Consider the following 17,413-nt stretch of genomic DNA (forward strand, 5'->3'; position numbering starts at 1 on the left):
AAGTCGCTTTCCTTGCTTTAATTAGAGTAGGAATAACTGAAGCTGATAGTCCTCTGTCCTTCAGTACCTGGGTCTCAATGGCCAGGCCGTTAAAGCCAGCGACTGTAAAGCACGATGGAAGATCGGTCCTTGAGACCGCAGATCCTTCCTGAGAGGAAGTCTCCAAGGAGCGTCCGCGACTAGTCTGCCCAAGTCGGCGTACCCGGCTTGACGAGGCCAGCCCGGAATTACCAGGATAACTGGAGTTCCCTCCACCTCTATCCTGCGGAAAAATCTCAGCAGTAACTTGAGAGGGGGGAAGACATACAGTAGCTGATACTTCCCCTACGGGGCGCTCAGCGCGTCTGCTGCGTCCGCTAGAGGATCGCGGGCGCGAGCCCTGTTGAGCCAGCCTGCCAACATGCCAACAGATCCATATCCGGGGTGCCCCAATGAAGGGACAGCTGGTGAAATACCTCTGGATGAAGAGACTATTCCTCTTGATCCAGAATCTGACGGCTGAAATAATCTGCCTGTCCGCCCCCGTGATAAATATCGCGGAGAGAACTGGAACAACTGTTCCCCCAATAAGAATGTTGGCCACTTCTATGGCCGCCAGGGCACTCTTGGTGCCCCTTGGTGATCGACATAAGTCATGACCGTGGCATAGTCCTCCAAACCGGGCTGTCCTGGAGCTGCTCGGTCCAATAAATCAGACAAAGTCTGATCGCTCTCAGTTCCAACACATTTATCGGTAACCTGGACTTTATCAGAAGAAATGACTTCCCCTGGCTGAGCATCGGAGACCGAAACCACCAGACCAGAGCCTCCCTGGTCCGCTCGCTCAATCGGATCCGATTGTCCAGGGAATCGGGATTCCGATTCCATATGAGAAGAATCTCCTCTTTGGAGAGTTCGGGTAGGAGACTGGGCAAACGGTACTGCCTCTAAGGAGACGACCATCAATCCCAGCCAGTTGACGGACAGCAACATCCGAATCATTGACTGAATCTTCTGGAGTTTCTCCGCATGGAGAAACACTCTTGCCATGGATGTATGAATTAGGCCCAGATAGTTCAGTCTCCTGGTGGGAACCAGGGATGATCTTTGGGAAAAGCAAGGAAAACGCTGATGTCCTGCGAAGATGGGGATATGAAGATAGGCATCCTAAATGTCTATGGATGCCAGGAAATCCCCCTGATGCAGGGAGGCCACCACTGTATGGATGGACTCCATCTCTTCCAAGACCAGAATTGGACGCACCTAGCCCTTTTTCCTGGGCATTGTGAACAAGTTCGACTAGAACTCCTCCAAGGAATGGGAACTACCACTGCTTGTTGCATCAAGCTGTCCCCCGCAAAGCTTTTTAAGCGACCCGGGGATGTCGAATATTGGAAGGGAAGAATCGCACCGGTGGAAGTGATCGAAACTCGATCTTGTATCCCGACCATATGACCTTGCGAACCCCTTTATCCGGGATTCTGGAAAGCCCTGGATCCGGAAACCAGTGAAGACGTCCCCCCACCCTAGGGATGGGTGGGGCCCATTCTGTTAATCCAACGGGATAACAGTGGCTTTATTTAGTCTGGAAATCGGTGAGTCCACTATTGGTGGTACCGTCCCTCTTTGTAATGAGGGATTCCTCAAAATGATAGCGCCTAGCAATGCGTTTGGAAATAGCAGGGGCTCGTTACGGACGACCCCATTTGGGCAAGGGAAACCCTTCACCATTTTGGTAGGCTTGCTAGTACCAAAAAAGGAATACGAGTCTCAGCTACCTCTGCCGGTGTAACCTCAAGATTTAAGGTTTCCCGGACAGACACAACTAGTGCTTCCACCAACGCTTCTTGTGCTATGGCGGAGGCAGAAGCGTCCTCCTTACTGTCGGAGATCGTACCTGAGACAACAACCCCAGAAAAGGGACTGCAATGACCAGCTCAGAATCCGTATCTGAAGTATCGGATGACATAGGGGTAGGCGGGGGTCGCTCTTCTTGACCCCCGTCCCTGACAGGCTACCTCCACCCGGGATACCAAAGACTCCAAAACTGCTGATAATGCATCATCACAAGTGGGGTACTGGAGGGTCCTGCGGCCACCCCGAGGGGATCAGGTGGGGATACATGTGTGGCAGGGTTCATGTAACAAGACACTTGCCAGCAAACACAAAAAAAATTAATTGCAAGAAAAAAACATTTTTTTTTTTTCTTAGTCCTCCAGCGCAATAGCGCCCCTCAGTCTACCTGCTTGGACCCCTCAGAAAGAGAGAGAGAGACCCCAAGGCTCACCTGATGCACAGAAGTTTATCAACTTGCTTCCAGCACTGTCTGTTACAGACAGGAAGTCTTTGGCTTGCTTTCCCGTGCCAAGGAGGCGGCTCCGCCCCTTTACACGCCTTCTGGCACCTCCCAATTACTCCACGAGGTGTTTGGTCACCTCAAACATGGCCGCCCCCATGCTGGAGACACGAGGCTACGCCAATATGGCGGCCTCGTGCGATCTGCAAGAAAATGGCGGCGGCCTGTGTAGGATAGCGGTAGCTTGCAAGCTAGCAGCGGCCTGCGGCAGGTGTGCATGCGGCCTGTGCGGCCTGCGGGAGGTGTCCTCGGCCTGCGGGAGGCTGTGCGGCCTGTGGAAGTGACCGGCTTTCTGGAGGGATGACGATCTGTGGCTGCAGTAACTCAGGCATAGGCATCGGCCTGTGCCGCCTGCGGGAGTGCACGCTCGGCCTGTGCGGCCTGCGGGAGGTGTCCTCGGCCTGTGCGGCCTGCGGGAGGTGTCCTCGGCCTGTGCGGCCTGCGGGAGGTGTCCTCGGCCTGTACGGCCTGCGGGAGGTGTCCTCGGCCTGTGCGGCCTGTGGAAGTGACCGGCTTTCTGGAGGGATGGCGACCTGCGGATGCAGTAACTCAGGCATAGGCATCGGCCTGTATGCACACTATGACAGGTAGGATACCTCTATACCTCAATAGTAATGCCTTTTATTAGTCTGCCACTGACTTCAGTCATCCTTACAGTCATATAGTGACTTTAGATAGTCAGCTCCCAAACCAAGCCTTCTGGTTTCTATTCACAAAATCACACTCAAATTGGGGGATCTGTGACCTGTTATAGGATAGAGGGGAGACCCAGAAACTGAGTGTCGCACCATCCCAGAGAGGGGCCCGCGTCCACCAACAAACCCGACAGGGGGAGAGGGGGAACATTCTACTCACCATACCGGAACCAGGAGGGCGCCAACTCCTGACAGAACCCCTCTCCACCGGGGTGGGGGGGCTGTCGACCAATACGGACGCCGTGACTCTGCTGGTCATTGGCGTCCAGGCGAGACGTTTAACTCGCAGGGTCAGTCCCCGTCCAGTGGGACTATGTCGCGGCCGACCCAGCGCAGAGCTATCGCCTGCACGCGCTCGTAGGCTGAACTGGGGTGACCACTGGATCTCAACATCCAGCCCGTCGCCCAGTTTCAGCGTGCTTGCTTGAAGATCTCACAGGAACACTGGAGAAAAAAAGCTGTCTAAAAAAGTATTTCTAAAAAAATCCTGCCAGGACCGAAGATCCTAGCAAGGAATCTAGGTCCTTACTCCTAACTAGACAGGAAAAAACTGATTTGCTGTAGCAGGAAGTGAGAGGATATACCCTCTGGGACTGCCCCTAGGGTGTGGCCAGAACGTTTTCTTTCCTGTCTAGTCCTACTCCTGTAGAGGGCAGTATAACCCGAGTTGATATTAATCAAGGAGGACTACGTCTGTCAATGAGCGACAGAGAAAGTATACTGTTTGTGTTGGTTGTTCCTTAGATATGTTAATTATATTTCTGTATACAATTTCATCTGCATAGGATAATGTAATCAGGCACATGACCTTGTGGGGTAATTTGATCAGGAGGGGGATGTCCTCATGTGTGTATAAATTGTGTGAGACTGTTCAATAAAGTAGTTGGTTCCAGAACTTATCCAATCTATGTTGTCGGCTAGTTTTGTATGGGGGCAGCTAGAATATCTGATATATATGTTCAAGACTGGAGGAAGCTGTATACTGACGGAAGCCCACAAACACAGTGTGGGTCGCGGTTCAATTACATGACCAATCAGGGTTTATACCCAATCCGTCAACAGAGAATAGCCTTCAGAGATTATATCTAGATATGCAAATCCCTACAGACAATATGGGCAACAGAGCTATATTATCACTTGATGCCACCAAGGCATTCGATAGTGTAAAGTGGCAATACTTGTGGCAAGTGCTTGACAAATTCAATCTGGGGCAGACATTTATTTCCTGACTTAAATTACTACATAAAACTCCTTTTGCTCGTCTCAGAATAAAGAATACCTTATCCTTCGAGTTGCACAGAGGGACAAGACAGGGGTGCTCTTTATCCCCATTCTTATTAACTCTGGCAATTGAACCTCTGGTGGCAGCTATTAGAGGGGACCCTGACATCATTGAATTTAGGCAAGGGGAAACGGATGAAAAACTGACTTTATGTGCCGATAATGCTATTCTTTTGCTGGGTGATATCTCCAATTCTCTATCAAACCTCATGGCACTGATACACAGATTAGGGTCCTTCTCTGGCTTCAGGATAAATTAGGATGAATCCAAACTTTCGCCCCCAGACCCTATGAGACCTCCCCTCCCTCCAAAAGCGACACAGATCAAAGTGGTGAAAACGACACCCTAACTTAGACTCTTATAATAAGTAAAATATATACCCACTGCTCCAGAAATGTAAACAAAAAAAAAACTGCTAGCTGGATAAAGTTATCATTATCATTAGATGGGCGGTGCAACTAGATAAAAATGATTTGGGGACCTCCGCTTTTATATGCTCTTCACAATGCACCGGTCCGATTCCTGTGCATATTTTCAAAAAATGTAAGCCCATATTTCGGGCATTGATGTGGAGGAAGTAAACTCTTCGTATTAAACTGGAAACATTACAGGAGTCAAAGGATGCAGGCGGGCTGGTGGTACCCAACCCATACTACATTTACGTGGCTGCACAACTGCAGCATCTCACAGTCTGTGGCATGCCATTTCCTCCCAATCTAAGTTGTCTACCTCTATACTTGCATAACGTTTTTGGGGAACAGGGATGAAGGAAGAGGAGAGATAGAGGTGTAGGTACATGTTATGCATACACCACTTTGAATCGTTTCATGCATACATATATGAGAAATGATCAAAAGCCAGTCTTTCATGCTTAACCCTATTGCATATTGTGAAGTTACAATCATGTTTGTTCTACATAATATTGTATACGTAAATGACCTCTTGACTTTTTGTTTTGTATGTTTGCAAAAATGTTTTCAATAAAAATTATCGGACTTAAAAAAGAAGCCTTTTCATATTTGGAGATTAAGTCTCCTTTCCTCCAGACGTAAAAAGTGACCTCTTGTCCTCTATGATGACCTTGGAACATTCCCAAGTAATGAATCAGAATGGTGGGCAACAACATAGCAAACAGAACTGTGTCAACAGGCGCAACAAAACAAAAAGATGTCAAAGACCAAACTCCTAGTGCCACTGAATAAACCTTGCAGCTGAAAAGCTGCATTCACAGAGGCCTGCACATCCACCTGGTAAAACTTTTCAAAAAAGGTGTGAATAGAATAAAGCTGAGCAACTGATGACAGAATGCCCATTAAATCCTCATCAACCTGGTGAAGTGAGCATGTATGTGTACTGGAGGTATAGCAGGGCAACGGGGACCAGACAGATTCCAAAAGGGCAAATGTACTGCATTGGGGGGGGGCTGATCCATGAGACACCTTAAATAAACGTTTTTACCATCAAGAGAATACCAAGGCTTTTGGAATAGGACGAAAAAGGCTGAAACCTGGCCCTTCAGAGAACTTAAAGTGTATGTAAACCCCATTCTTGAAATTTGACCTGGGCACATCTATTTGTAGGGTTTACTTATCTCTCTTCAAAGCCCTAAGTCCCATGGCTTTTTCTTGCTTCGTTCTTCTGTTATTAGCATGATAACTTCTGACAAGTTCCCCGCCAACTGAAATAAAACCAGGCTAAATTTTGTGTCGGGTGGGTGCTTTAAATAGATTAGCAGAGAGCTGGTCTATTCACAGCACAGCTCTTCATGTTTCTGCATATGTGGAGAGGGGGTGTGTGCCTTTCCTCCAATCAGCTGTCTCACAATGTATGGCCAAACTGCACTCCCACAGGTAAATTAGGAAGAGAAAATTGCCACAGGATGTGCACTTTCTAAACAGTGTACAAAGCTAAAGACAGCACATATACAAGTGAAACTTACGTAGGGAGATTTGTTTAATCTCTGTATATCATCTGAGGCTGTTCACTTCACTGGGTATATGTGAGGGTTTACATCCACTTTAAAGGCGCGTTTTGGTTAAATCAGAAAAGCCATTGCAGAAAAAAGCCAGGATACAAGGTACTGAGTAATCCCTGGGGTGGCAATGTCTGTGTTCACACCAGGTGAAGAAGGATTTTTAAGTACAGTACCAGATTTTTCATGACTTGAGTAATTAGGGGAATTACAGAGTCACAGTCTGCCGTTCAATTGCAGATTCTATCCTTCAAGACCTAGGCTTCAACAGAAATGCTATTAAAGCCAGTGACTGAAAAGCAAGATTGTACTGGGGGCCTTGGAACAGCAGGTCTGGCCTGTATGGAAGAGACTGGGGTCTTTTTGTTTTAGGAGTTTAAGTTTATCTCTGTACCAGGTTCTCCTTCTTTTCTTCTATCTTGCAAAGTACTCAAGGAAAAATCCGCACTGGAGAAACTCTACAGTGAACAAAAGTCAAACACAATTTCCTGGTTGCTCGATAGTTTAATTGTTGAACAAATACTGTTCAGGAGACATTTATACGTATATTGCGAGTAGTGGAGATATAGTCTGATACTTGATATAGGGCTATAGTAAAGGTCCAATAACAGGACAAACTTGTCTCACCTGTCCATGTCGCTGGTCTCTGTATGGGCCCAGGCTTCATTTCTCAATGTAGGCATACCCCTGGAGGGGTCATCAAGATCTGGGAACCAAAGGACCGGAAAACAGACCTGGACCTGTAGCTAAGTTTTGCACTAAGTATCAAGGTGAGCATCCAAGCAGATTCTGATGCCCAAAGCAACATTACAGGCTGTCCTCATACCATGGGGTTTAAGTACGATACCTGGGCACCTTTATCACCCACCTTATATACATCTAGACTTTAACTTCCAAACCGAGTTAATTAATAATAAATACCAAGAGCAGTAGTCGTAGGCAGCAGTTTTAGGGTTTATGCAATAGATTGAGTTTGTCGCTGTGGGAAGCAATTAATTGCCTTCAGACAATTTCCTTGATGTCTTTGAATGATGGTGTGCATTCAATCCAGTGGTCCAAGCAAGAGAGTGAAGTAGAGGAAAAGGTGATGGGCATGGTGGTGGTTGGCATGGAATGGCAGGAAAGGGGTACTTTTTTCAATAACCTACTGTATATTACACACACTAGCATAAAAGTATATAACACATGGACTCATGGCTTTTTGCATCCTGTCACATGCAGAACTTCCACATTGGTACATAGCATATAGTCCCCTATACCTGTAAGTGATTCTTATTCACTGCACCAATTGTATCGTCAGTCCTTGCTTCCCCCAACAATTTTTTAGATCATCTTTTACACTGGATACTCATACAATAAAAATATACAATAACGATCTAGAAATTGTTAACATTAAAAACCCAGGTAGCACAAAATAGGAGAGGACTGAAAAAGTTCTTGGGTTTTAATGAATTATGTAAATGCAAATGTAAAGTTCTAAATCACATGACACAGTACAGGCATTACATTTTTGGAATCCCTTCCAAAGGAAATGCAGAATTTGCAACGAAGATAATATATGTGGGTATGTAGGAGGGTATTTATGCTTGGCAGAGTATGTTTGTTTTGCAGGAAATTTCCAATAGCAATTCCTGGAAAACCTCTTCAGTATCTCTGTCTGTTTAGTGTGCCAAGTTTGATTAAAAAAATGACAAAGAGAAGGATTTGAACACAAGTGCAACTGAGTCGAGTTTGATAATACAGCTCTGGCTATGAGGTAAAGAAAAGGAAAGTTGGAAAATTATCCTAGGGGAAAAAAAAATACCATTTGCAGAACACCAATGCCAGAAAGTAAAAATGTACTGCCCTCTAACCATACCTTAAGAGCTTTGTTAACCTCTCTGATGTCTTCCATCTTTAATTTTGACCTATGGAAAACACAAAACTCGTAAGTAAATGTTCTTAAAGTAAAAACAACTAAAAAAAAAAAAATGGATTTTTGTAAGATCTTACCGTAAAATCCTTTTCTCTTAAGCTCATTGACAGACGTAGTCCTCCTTGATTAATATCAACTCGGGTTATACTGCCCTCTACAGGAGTAGGACTAGACAGGAAAGAAAACGTTCTGGCCACACCTTAGGGGCAGTCCCAGAGGGTATATCCTCTCACTTCCTGCTACAGGATATCAGTTATGTCACAAAGCAGTGTCAGAGAATTTAACCCAACCCAACTCAAAAACAGAGGGGCGGGTACTACGTCTGTCAATGAGCTTAAGAGAAAAGGATTTTACGGTAAGATCTTACAAAAATCCATTTTTCTCTGTCGCTCATTGACAGAAGTAGTCCTCCTTGATTAATATGAACTCGGGACGTCCCAAAGCAGTGCCACAAATGAGGGGTGGGAAAATGGAAATCAAAATCCAATCTAGAAGGCCCAACCGGTGCCAACTAGAAGTTTTAAAGGCTCATCAATCAAAAGATGAGACTCAACTGAAATTCCAATGGAAAAAACCCTCGAGGTAGACCACCGGTCTCCTCAAATTGCGGCCTGCAAAACCTTGCGGCCAAAAGAGGCATCTGACGATGCCATCACATCAACTTTATAAAATTTTGTAAAGGTATGCACCGACGACCAGGTAGCCGCCTTGCAAACCTGGACCACTGACGCCTGATGGCGGTAGGCCCAGGAAGTACTGAGCGCTCGAGTGGAGTGCGCCTTAACAGGGAATGGAGGATTCCGACCCTTAATAGAATAAGCCTGTACCACCGTCTGCCTAATCCATCTGGAGATAGTCGCGGCAGATGCAGGCAACCCCTTTCTGGGGCCATGCGTGATCACAAAAAGTGAATCCGTATTACGGAACGATTCCGTAGTCTTCAGGTATACCCTGATTGCCCGAACTACATCCAAGGAATGCAACGCACATTCCCGAGGATGATTGGGCATAGGACACAAGGAAGGTAGCACAATATCTTCATTCAGATGAAAATCTGAAACCACCTTAGGAAGAAAGGATGGCTTCGGATGAAGAACTACCTTACCCTATGAACCACTAGATATGGGGAATGGCATGATAATGCAGCCAGTTCTGACACCCTGCGTGCAGAAGTGATAGCCACCAAGAAGGCCACCTTCTGGGATAATGTAAGCAAGGGAATCTCCCTGATATTTTCAAATGGAGGTTTCTGCAGAACCGACAAAACCAAATTAAGATCCCAGGGCGGTAAGAGCACGCGCACTGGCGGAGCCAAGTGTCGCACCCCCTGGATGAAATTCCGCACCAAGGAATGAGTAGCCAAAGGCTTCTGAAAGAAGATTGCCAACGCTGAAACTTGACCCTTGATGGTGCTCAAGGATAGTTTCTGCTCAACCCCCTTTTTCAGAAAAGCCAAAATTCGGGTCACCAAATAGGTACGTGGGGGAAATCTCAAAGATTCACACCACGCAATATGTCTTCCACATGCGATAATAGACTTTGCTGGAAGTCGCTTTCCTTGTTTTAATTAGAGTAGGAATAACTGAAGCTGACAATCCTCTGTCCTTCAGTACCTGGGTCTCAATGGCCAGGCCGTTAAAACCAGCGACTGTAAAGCACGATGGAAGATCGGTCCTTGAGACCGCAGATCCTCCCTGAGAGGAAGTCTCCAAGGAGCGTGCGCGACTAGCCTGCCTAAGTCGGCGTACCCGGCTTGACAAGGCCAGCCCGGAATTTCCAGGATAACTGGAGTTCCCTCCACCTCTATCCTGCGGAGAAATCTCAGCAGCAACTTGACAGGTGGGAAGACATATAATGGCTGATACTGCCCCTACGGGGCGCTCAGCGCGTCTGCTGTGTTCGCTAGAGGATCGCGGGCGCGAGCCCTGTTGAGCCGACATGCCAACAGATCCATATCCGGGGTGCCCCAATGAAGGGACAGCTGGTGAAATACCTCTGGATGAAGAGACTATTCCTCTTGATCCAGAATCTGACGGCTGAGATAATCTGCCTGTCCACCCCCGGGATGAATATCGCGGAGAGAGCTGGAACAACTGTTCCGCCCAATAAAGAATGTTGGCCACTTCTATGGCCGCCAGGGCACTCTTGGTGCCCCTTGGTGATTGACATAAGTCATGACCGTGGCATAGTCCGATTGGATCCGAACCGGGCTGCCCTGGAGCTGCTCGGTCCAGTAAATCGGACAAAGTCTGATTGCTTGTCAGTTCCAACACATTTATCGATAACCTGGAATTTATCAGAAGAAATGACTTCCCCTGGCTGAGCATCGGAGACCGAAGCCACCAGACCAGAGCCTCCCTGGTCCGCTCGCTCAATCGGATCCGATTGTCCAGGGAATCGGGATTCCGATTCCATTTGAGAAGAATCTCCTCTTGGAGAATTCGGGTATGAGACTGGGCAAACGGTACTGCCTCTAAGGAGGCGACCATCAGTCCCAGCCAGTTGACGGACAGCAACATCCGAATCATAGACTGAATCTTCTGGAGTTTCTCCGCATGGAGAAACACTCTTGCCAAGGATATATCCAAAATTAGGCCCAGATAGTTCAGTGTCCTGGAGGGAACCAGCCTGTGAAGATGGGGATCTGAAGATAGGCATCCTAAATGTCTATGGACGCCAGGAGATCCCCCTGATGCAGGGAGGCCACCACTGTTAGGATGGACTCCATCTCTCCCAAGACCAGAATTGGACGCACCTAGCCCTTTTTCCTGGGCATTGTGAACAGGTTCGACTAGAACCCCTTAAACTGTCCAAGGAATGGGAACTACCACTCCCTGTTGCATCAGGCTGTCCCCCGCAAAGCTTTTTAAGCGACCCGGGGATGTCGAATATTGGAAGGGAAGAATCGCACCGGTGGAAGTGATCGAAACTCGATCTTGTATCCCGACCGTATGACCTCGCAAACCCCTTTATCCGGGATTCTGGAAAGCCATGGATCCGGAAACCGGTGAAGACGTCCCCCCACCCTAGAGATGGGTGGGGGCCCATTCTGTCGAAGTTTGTGAGACTAAACCAATGGCAACCACTGGCCTGAAGGTTGACCCTATCAGGGAGAAAATGGAGCGGGATTACAATTCCACTTTTCGATCCACCGGATCCCTAAAGGACGGAGCGTCCTCCAACGGGATAACAGTGGCTTTATTTAGTCTGGAAATCGGTGAGTCCACTATTGGTGGTACCGTCCATCTTATAATGAGGGATACCTCAAACTGATAGTGCCTAGCAATGCGTTTGGAAATAGCAGGGGTTCGTTTTCGGACGACCCCATTTGGGCAAGGGAAACCCTTCGCCATTTTGGTAGGCTTGCTAGTACCAAAAAAGGAATATCAGTCTCAGCTACCTCTGCCGATGTAATCTCAAGATTTAAGGTTTCCCGGACAGACACAACTAGTGCCTCCACCAACGCTTCTTGTGCTATGGGGGAGGCAGAAGCGTCCTCCTCACTGTCTGAGAAGACCGTACCTGAGACAACAACCCCAGAAAAGGGGCTGCAATGACCAGCTCAGAATCCGTATCTGAAGTATCAGATGAAATGGGGGTAGGCGGGGGTCGCTACCTCCACCCGGGATACCAAAGACACCAAACTGCTGATAATGCATCATCACAAGTGGGGTACTGGAGGGTCCTGCGGCCACCTCGAGGGAATCAGGTGGGGATACATGTGTGGCAGGGTTCATGATTAACAAGACACTTGCCAGCAAACACAAAAAATTAATTGCAAGAAAAAACATTTTTTTTTTTTTTTTTTTTTTTACTTAGTCCCCCAGCGCAATAGCGCCCCTCAGTGTACCTGCTTGGACCCCTCAGAGAGAGAGAGAGAGAGAGAGAGAGAGAGAGAGAGAGAGAGTGACCCCAAGGCTCACCTGATGCACAGAAGTTTCTTATCAACCTGCTTCCAGCACTATCTGTTACAGACAGGAAGTCTTTGGCTTGCTTTCCCGGGCCAAGGAGGCGGCTCCGCCCCTTTACACGCCTTCCGGCGCCTCCCCATAGCTCCTCGAGGTGTTTGGTCACCTCAAACATGGCCGCCCCCATGCTAGAGACACGAGGCTACGCCAATATGGCGGCCCCGTGCGATCTGCAGGAAAATGGCGGCGGCCTGTGTAGGATAGCGGCGGCTTGTAAGCTAGCAGCGGCCTGCGGGAGGTGTGCACTCGGCCTGTGCCGCCTGCGGGAGGTGTCCTCGGCCTGTGCGGCCTGCGGGAGGTGTCCTCGGCCTGTGCGGCCTGCGGGAGGTGTCCTCGGCCTGTGCGGCCTGTGGAAGTGACCGGCTTTCTGGAGGGATGGCGACCTGCGGATGCAGTAACTCAGGCATAGGCATCGGCCTGTATGCACACTATGACAGGTAGGATACCTCTATACCTCAATAGTAATGCCTTTTATTAGTCTGCCACTGACTTCAGTCACCCTTACAGTCATATAGTGACTTTAGATAGTCAGCTCCCAAAACAAGCCTTCTGGTTTCTTATTCACAAAATCACACTCAAATTGGGGGATCTGTGACCTGTTATAGGATAGAGGGGGGACCCAGAAACTGAGTGTCCGACCATCCCAGAGAGGGGCCCGCGTCCACCAACAAACCCGACAGGGGGAGAGGGGGAACATTCTACTCACCATACCGGAACCAGGCGGGCGCCAACTCCTGACAGAACCCCTCTCCACCGGGGTGGGGGGGCTGTCGACCAATACGGACGCCGTGACCCAGTTTGCAACTGGTCATTGGCGTCCAGGCGAGACGTTTAACTCGCAGGGTCAGTCCCCGTCCAGTGGGACTGTGTCGCGGCCGACCCAGCGCAGAGGTTTGGCCTGCACGCGCTCGTAGGCTGAACTGGGGTGACCACTGGATCTCAACATCCAGCCCGTCGCCCAGTTTCAGCGTGCTTGCTTGAAGATCTCACAGGAAAACTGGAGAAGAAAAGATGCCTAAAAAAGTATTTCTAAAAAATCTTGCCAGGACCAAAGATCCCAGCAAGGAACTTAGGTCCTTACTCCTAACTAGACAGAAAAAAACTGATATCCTGTAGCAGGAAGTGAGAGGATATACCCTCTGGGACTGCCCCTAAGGTGTGGCCAGAACGTTTTCTTTCCTGTCTAGTCCTACTCCTGTAGAGGTCAGTATAACCCGAGTTGATATTAATCAAGGAGGACTACATCTGTCAATGAGCGACAGAGAAAAAAGTTTTGGTAAACATACACTTTAAATAAATACTGCCCATACCAGGTGCTCTGGGGCTATGCTGGACAACCTTGCCCAGCGCAATCCCAATTGGTCAGAGTGTTGTGCGCTGAAGAAAAAAAAAAGTACTGCATGCAGTTTGGCATGGGGAACACACACAGGGAGATTAAGTATTGAGTCACTTTGGAAGCAAATAAGGACTGTTCAGGCCAGGGGATACAGCGAAGGTCCGAGAGAGCAATTAACTATGAAAATACATCCTCCCCCGCTATAGTTCACTGGCTGGAATAATCTATTTCCTTGACCTGTGACAGCTAGAATACATCTAACTGAGCCAGTGGTATGACATTAGTTTTACTTTATCAATGGTGGCTTAATAAGTCTCGTCTCCCTCTGCGGTCCCCCAAAATGGACAGTTTTGGCCCTCGGGTTCCAGAACCAATAACTACAAATGTGGCTTGTTTGCACTGTATTAGCTCTGTGTGCCTGATGAAGCTTAGCGTGAAATGTGTTAAAGTGAGCAATCATCTCTAAATCACAGATTGATTGCAAATCTGGGAAACAATATATTGAATTAAAGATGGTTTTAATCTATATCTGTATGAATAACATGAACTATCTATACTGTACATTGTACAATGAGCTAGTGCTCTGAGTTAGTGGTACAATTAAAGTGGTTGTAAAGTTTTTTTTTTTTTTTTAAATAACAAACGTTATATTTCAGCATTCAGCAATTCAGCATTTCAAGCATCAAACAAGGAAACTTGTACAACATATCCAAATCAGTCTCGAAGAGACAGGTATTAGCAATATCCTTCAACATATAAGATTACTATAAAAGGAGAGTCCATAGATATACAATTTCGAATTAGAATCCCCAGAACCGCCACACAGAAGCTATATTGATGACTCAAATTATTGGCAAGCATGTGGCTGAGAGGAAAACTAGAAAAGAAAAAAAAAGGGGGGGGGGCATAAGAAAGGAAGTGTGGGGGGAGGAGGGGGGGTCAAAACAGGGGGAGGAAGAGCATGGTCACAGACAATTACTAATACAATAATAAGCAGTCCCTAGGGAGCTCGACCTTCTGCATCAATACGACTAGACCATATTTTATCATACTTATTAGGACAGTTTCTGCTCTCATATGTTATTTTATATAATGGCAATGCTGATCTAACTGCCTTACACCAGGAAGAACTGGTAGGAGGGTCCGCTGACTTCCATCTCAACAGGATTTCTCATCTTGCATAAAACAGTGCAAATTTAATACACTACTTCATATACCTATTCCCCACAATATCTTCCATTTTATTGAGTAGAATAACAAGAGGATCCAATGGGACCCCAGTATCGCATATGTCACTGAGGGTGTCAACCACTGACCAGGAAGTAAGTTTGGGACAGGACAAGACCCTATGGCAAAAGGTGCCAACCTCAGCACCACACCTAGTGCACTTGGGGTTTCTTCGAGGGTATATGCTAGCCAGTCTCTTAGGCGTATAGTACACACAATGAAGAAACTTCAGCTGCATCTATCTATCTATCCCTAGCTGAGATCATGGAGGTGACATATGAAGTTACACAGTCCCCCCAGTCCTCCTCCGTAAGGTCAGGGATGTCACTCTTCCACTTCTCAAACGCGCGGTTTATTCCTGACCCATATGCCACAGACAACCGCAGATAAAGGGAGGACAGGGGTTTTCCCATCATCTTAGAAGCAACAGGCGCTCTATAGGGTCTGACTCAAGGACAATTGATTCAGGGAATTGAGCCATCATAGCATGTCAGAGTTGGCAATACCGGAATTCCAGGGAACAAGGCAGTGAATATGTATGTCTCAGGGTTGCAAAAGGGAGGACATCTAAAACAATAGGCTTTAAAGTGGTTATAGCCTTCTGAGCCCATACTTGCGGGTCCAGGATTGTATACAAATGTGGAAGTAATTGGTTCTACCAAAGGGGTGCGTGTGGGGAAATATGTAATGTAGTTCTGTAGACCGCCCGAGCTTGCGTCCATACCTTAAGCACCATTTTCATAGGGACCGTCACTAGTGGGTGTGCTTAGAGGCCCCGGAAGGCCAGATTGCTCAACGCCACCTAGAAACCTAGGATAGCTGCCTCTAGGGTCACTGCTGGATTCTGTCTAAGCTGGTAAAACCACCATCGGACAGTGACCAGTATTGCAGCCCAAAAGTACAATTGAGAGTAATGGAGCGCCAAGTCACCACCAGATACAGGTAAGTGCAAAGTCTTTTTGGCGATCCGAGGAGTGTGCCCAGCCCAGACAATAGATACCAGCACACTATCCAATCTTGTAAAAGACGACTTAGGAATGAGGAGTGGGAAGTTTCAAAATAAGTATAAGAACTTAGGCAGATACACCATCTTAAAAAAATTAACCCGCCCGACCGGTGACAAAGGAAGGGTACGCCAGGCTGTATATTTCCGGGTGAGCTGAATCAGCAGTGCATCAATCAATTTCAAATCAATTTTCAAAATCAATTTCTCATGTAGGTATCAAAAGTGTTACCCACTCCAATACCCAGGTATGTGAATTCCTCAACCCAGCAAAGTAGTGTGTGCATATCTAAACATCGAACCGACAGGTGTAGTGGAAAACGTACCGACATCACAGAAAAGGATTTTAGGGTAAGACAAAAATCCAATTTTCTCATGGCTTCCCACAGTGTAGTCCAGGATTTTTTGTGCACTGGTATGGAACACTCCCCAGTATCCATACCAGCAGTAAGATGGCCCTCCAGTTCACAGCACTCGCTAACCAATTTTACACCAGCAGAGTAAGAGCACCAACCCAACAGTGGCCATTCTGCAATGCATGTGCAATAACCCATCAGTGACCAGTCTGCAAAGTTCTACACAAACCTTTTAGTGATCAGCTGCCACAGAAGATGTGCTAGCCCCTCAGTCCCTCACCTTAAAAGCATGTGCATCAACTCCTCTGTGATTAATATTTATATACTTATTGTTTGTGCTTTACAGTGGTTCTAAAGCTGCCTTTTGCCTAATTGCATTCCATGCATAAGGGTAAAAAAGGGTAGCTGCTGATCGCATAACCTAGTCATTCCAGCAGCAAGAATTGCCACAGGAATTTAGTGGCTGCAACAACAAATAGATGCCTAATTGCCCCCCCCCCCGCCAATTCCTAAACACTTACCTGTCCTCCTATCATGTTCCAGCTCTGTGCCCATCTGCGACACCACTCCTCCACTTCCTGGTCTCACAGAAGACACAGGCAGTCATACACTGTCAGCCAATTTCTGTAAGGAGGGTGCGGGAGAAGAGGAGAAGGTGCCGACTCATGCTGTGTGTGTCTATGGATGCACACAGCCTGGCTTGGAAAAGCGCCAGCACAGGTGCCCCCATAGCACACGACTTGCTATGGGGGCACCCGCAGGAAGGAGGAGAGGACAGTGGAAAATGTTGCACAGAGCTTGTAAGCATTACCTATAAATATTTTTATCTTCTCGCCTCGCACTTTCGGAGATGCGAATGCAGTCTAAATGATAATGCAAGAGTGATGCACATTGCCTTTTCTTGCAGCTTGCTGTGTGTTTGTAAATGCGCAGATGCAAACAAATGATAATGCAAGCGCGACATGCATTTTAGAAAAGCATGGCACGGTGTGCATTTTTCTGAAGGAATGGTAACACAAACATTCCGCACACTGCCACACGTTTTCTAAACACAGGGAAAAGCATGCGTTTTCTTGCGGGTTGCTCTGCGTTCAGAAAGAGATGAGAATGTAGCCTAAATGGTAATTAAAGTGTGACGGGCATTGATGCACATTTCAGAAATGCACAGCAAAGCATGTGTTTTCTGCGCGGGTTGCCATGCACTCAGAAAAACACAGATGTGAACCCAGCCTAAATGGCACAGGGAGAACAGCACACTTTGGTGGGCCTTGCCATGTGTCTTCTGTGCAGGTTGCATGAGCAAGCATGCACAAGTGCCAGGGGG

At 47.3% G+C, this 17,413-nt stretch overlaps 1 protein-coding gene across 1 annotated transcript in view; it reads right to left on the reverse strand.

The window, feature by feature from the left end:
• The window catches only part of RUFY1 (RUN and FYVE domain containing 1), a 372,133-nt gene that overhangs the window by 45,257 nt on the left and 309,463 nt on the right, over positions 1-17,413 (reverse strand). The window contains exon 16 of the mRNA XM_082252884.1: positions 8,143-8,191. Within this exon, the coding sequence (XP_082109010.1) occupies positions 8,143-8,191 (49 nt within the window). The remainder of the gene's footprint in view (positions 1-8,142; positions 8,192-17,413) is intronic.

This window comes from Pelophylax lessonae (genome assembly GCF_965119305.1).
Source record: "Pelophylax lessonae genome assembly, chromosome: 4".
Lineage (NCBI taxonomy): Eukaryota > Metazoa > Chordata > Amphibia > Anura > Ranidae > Pelophylax > Pelophylax lessonae.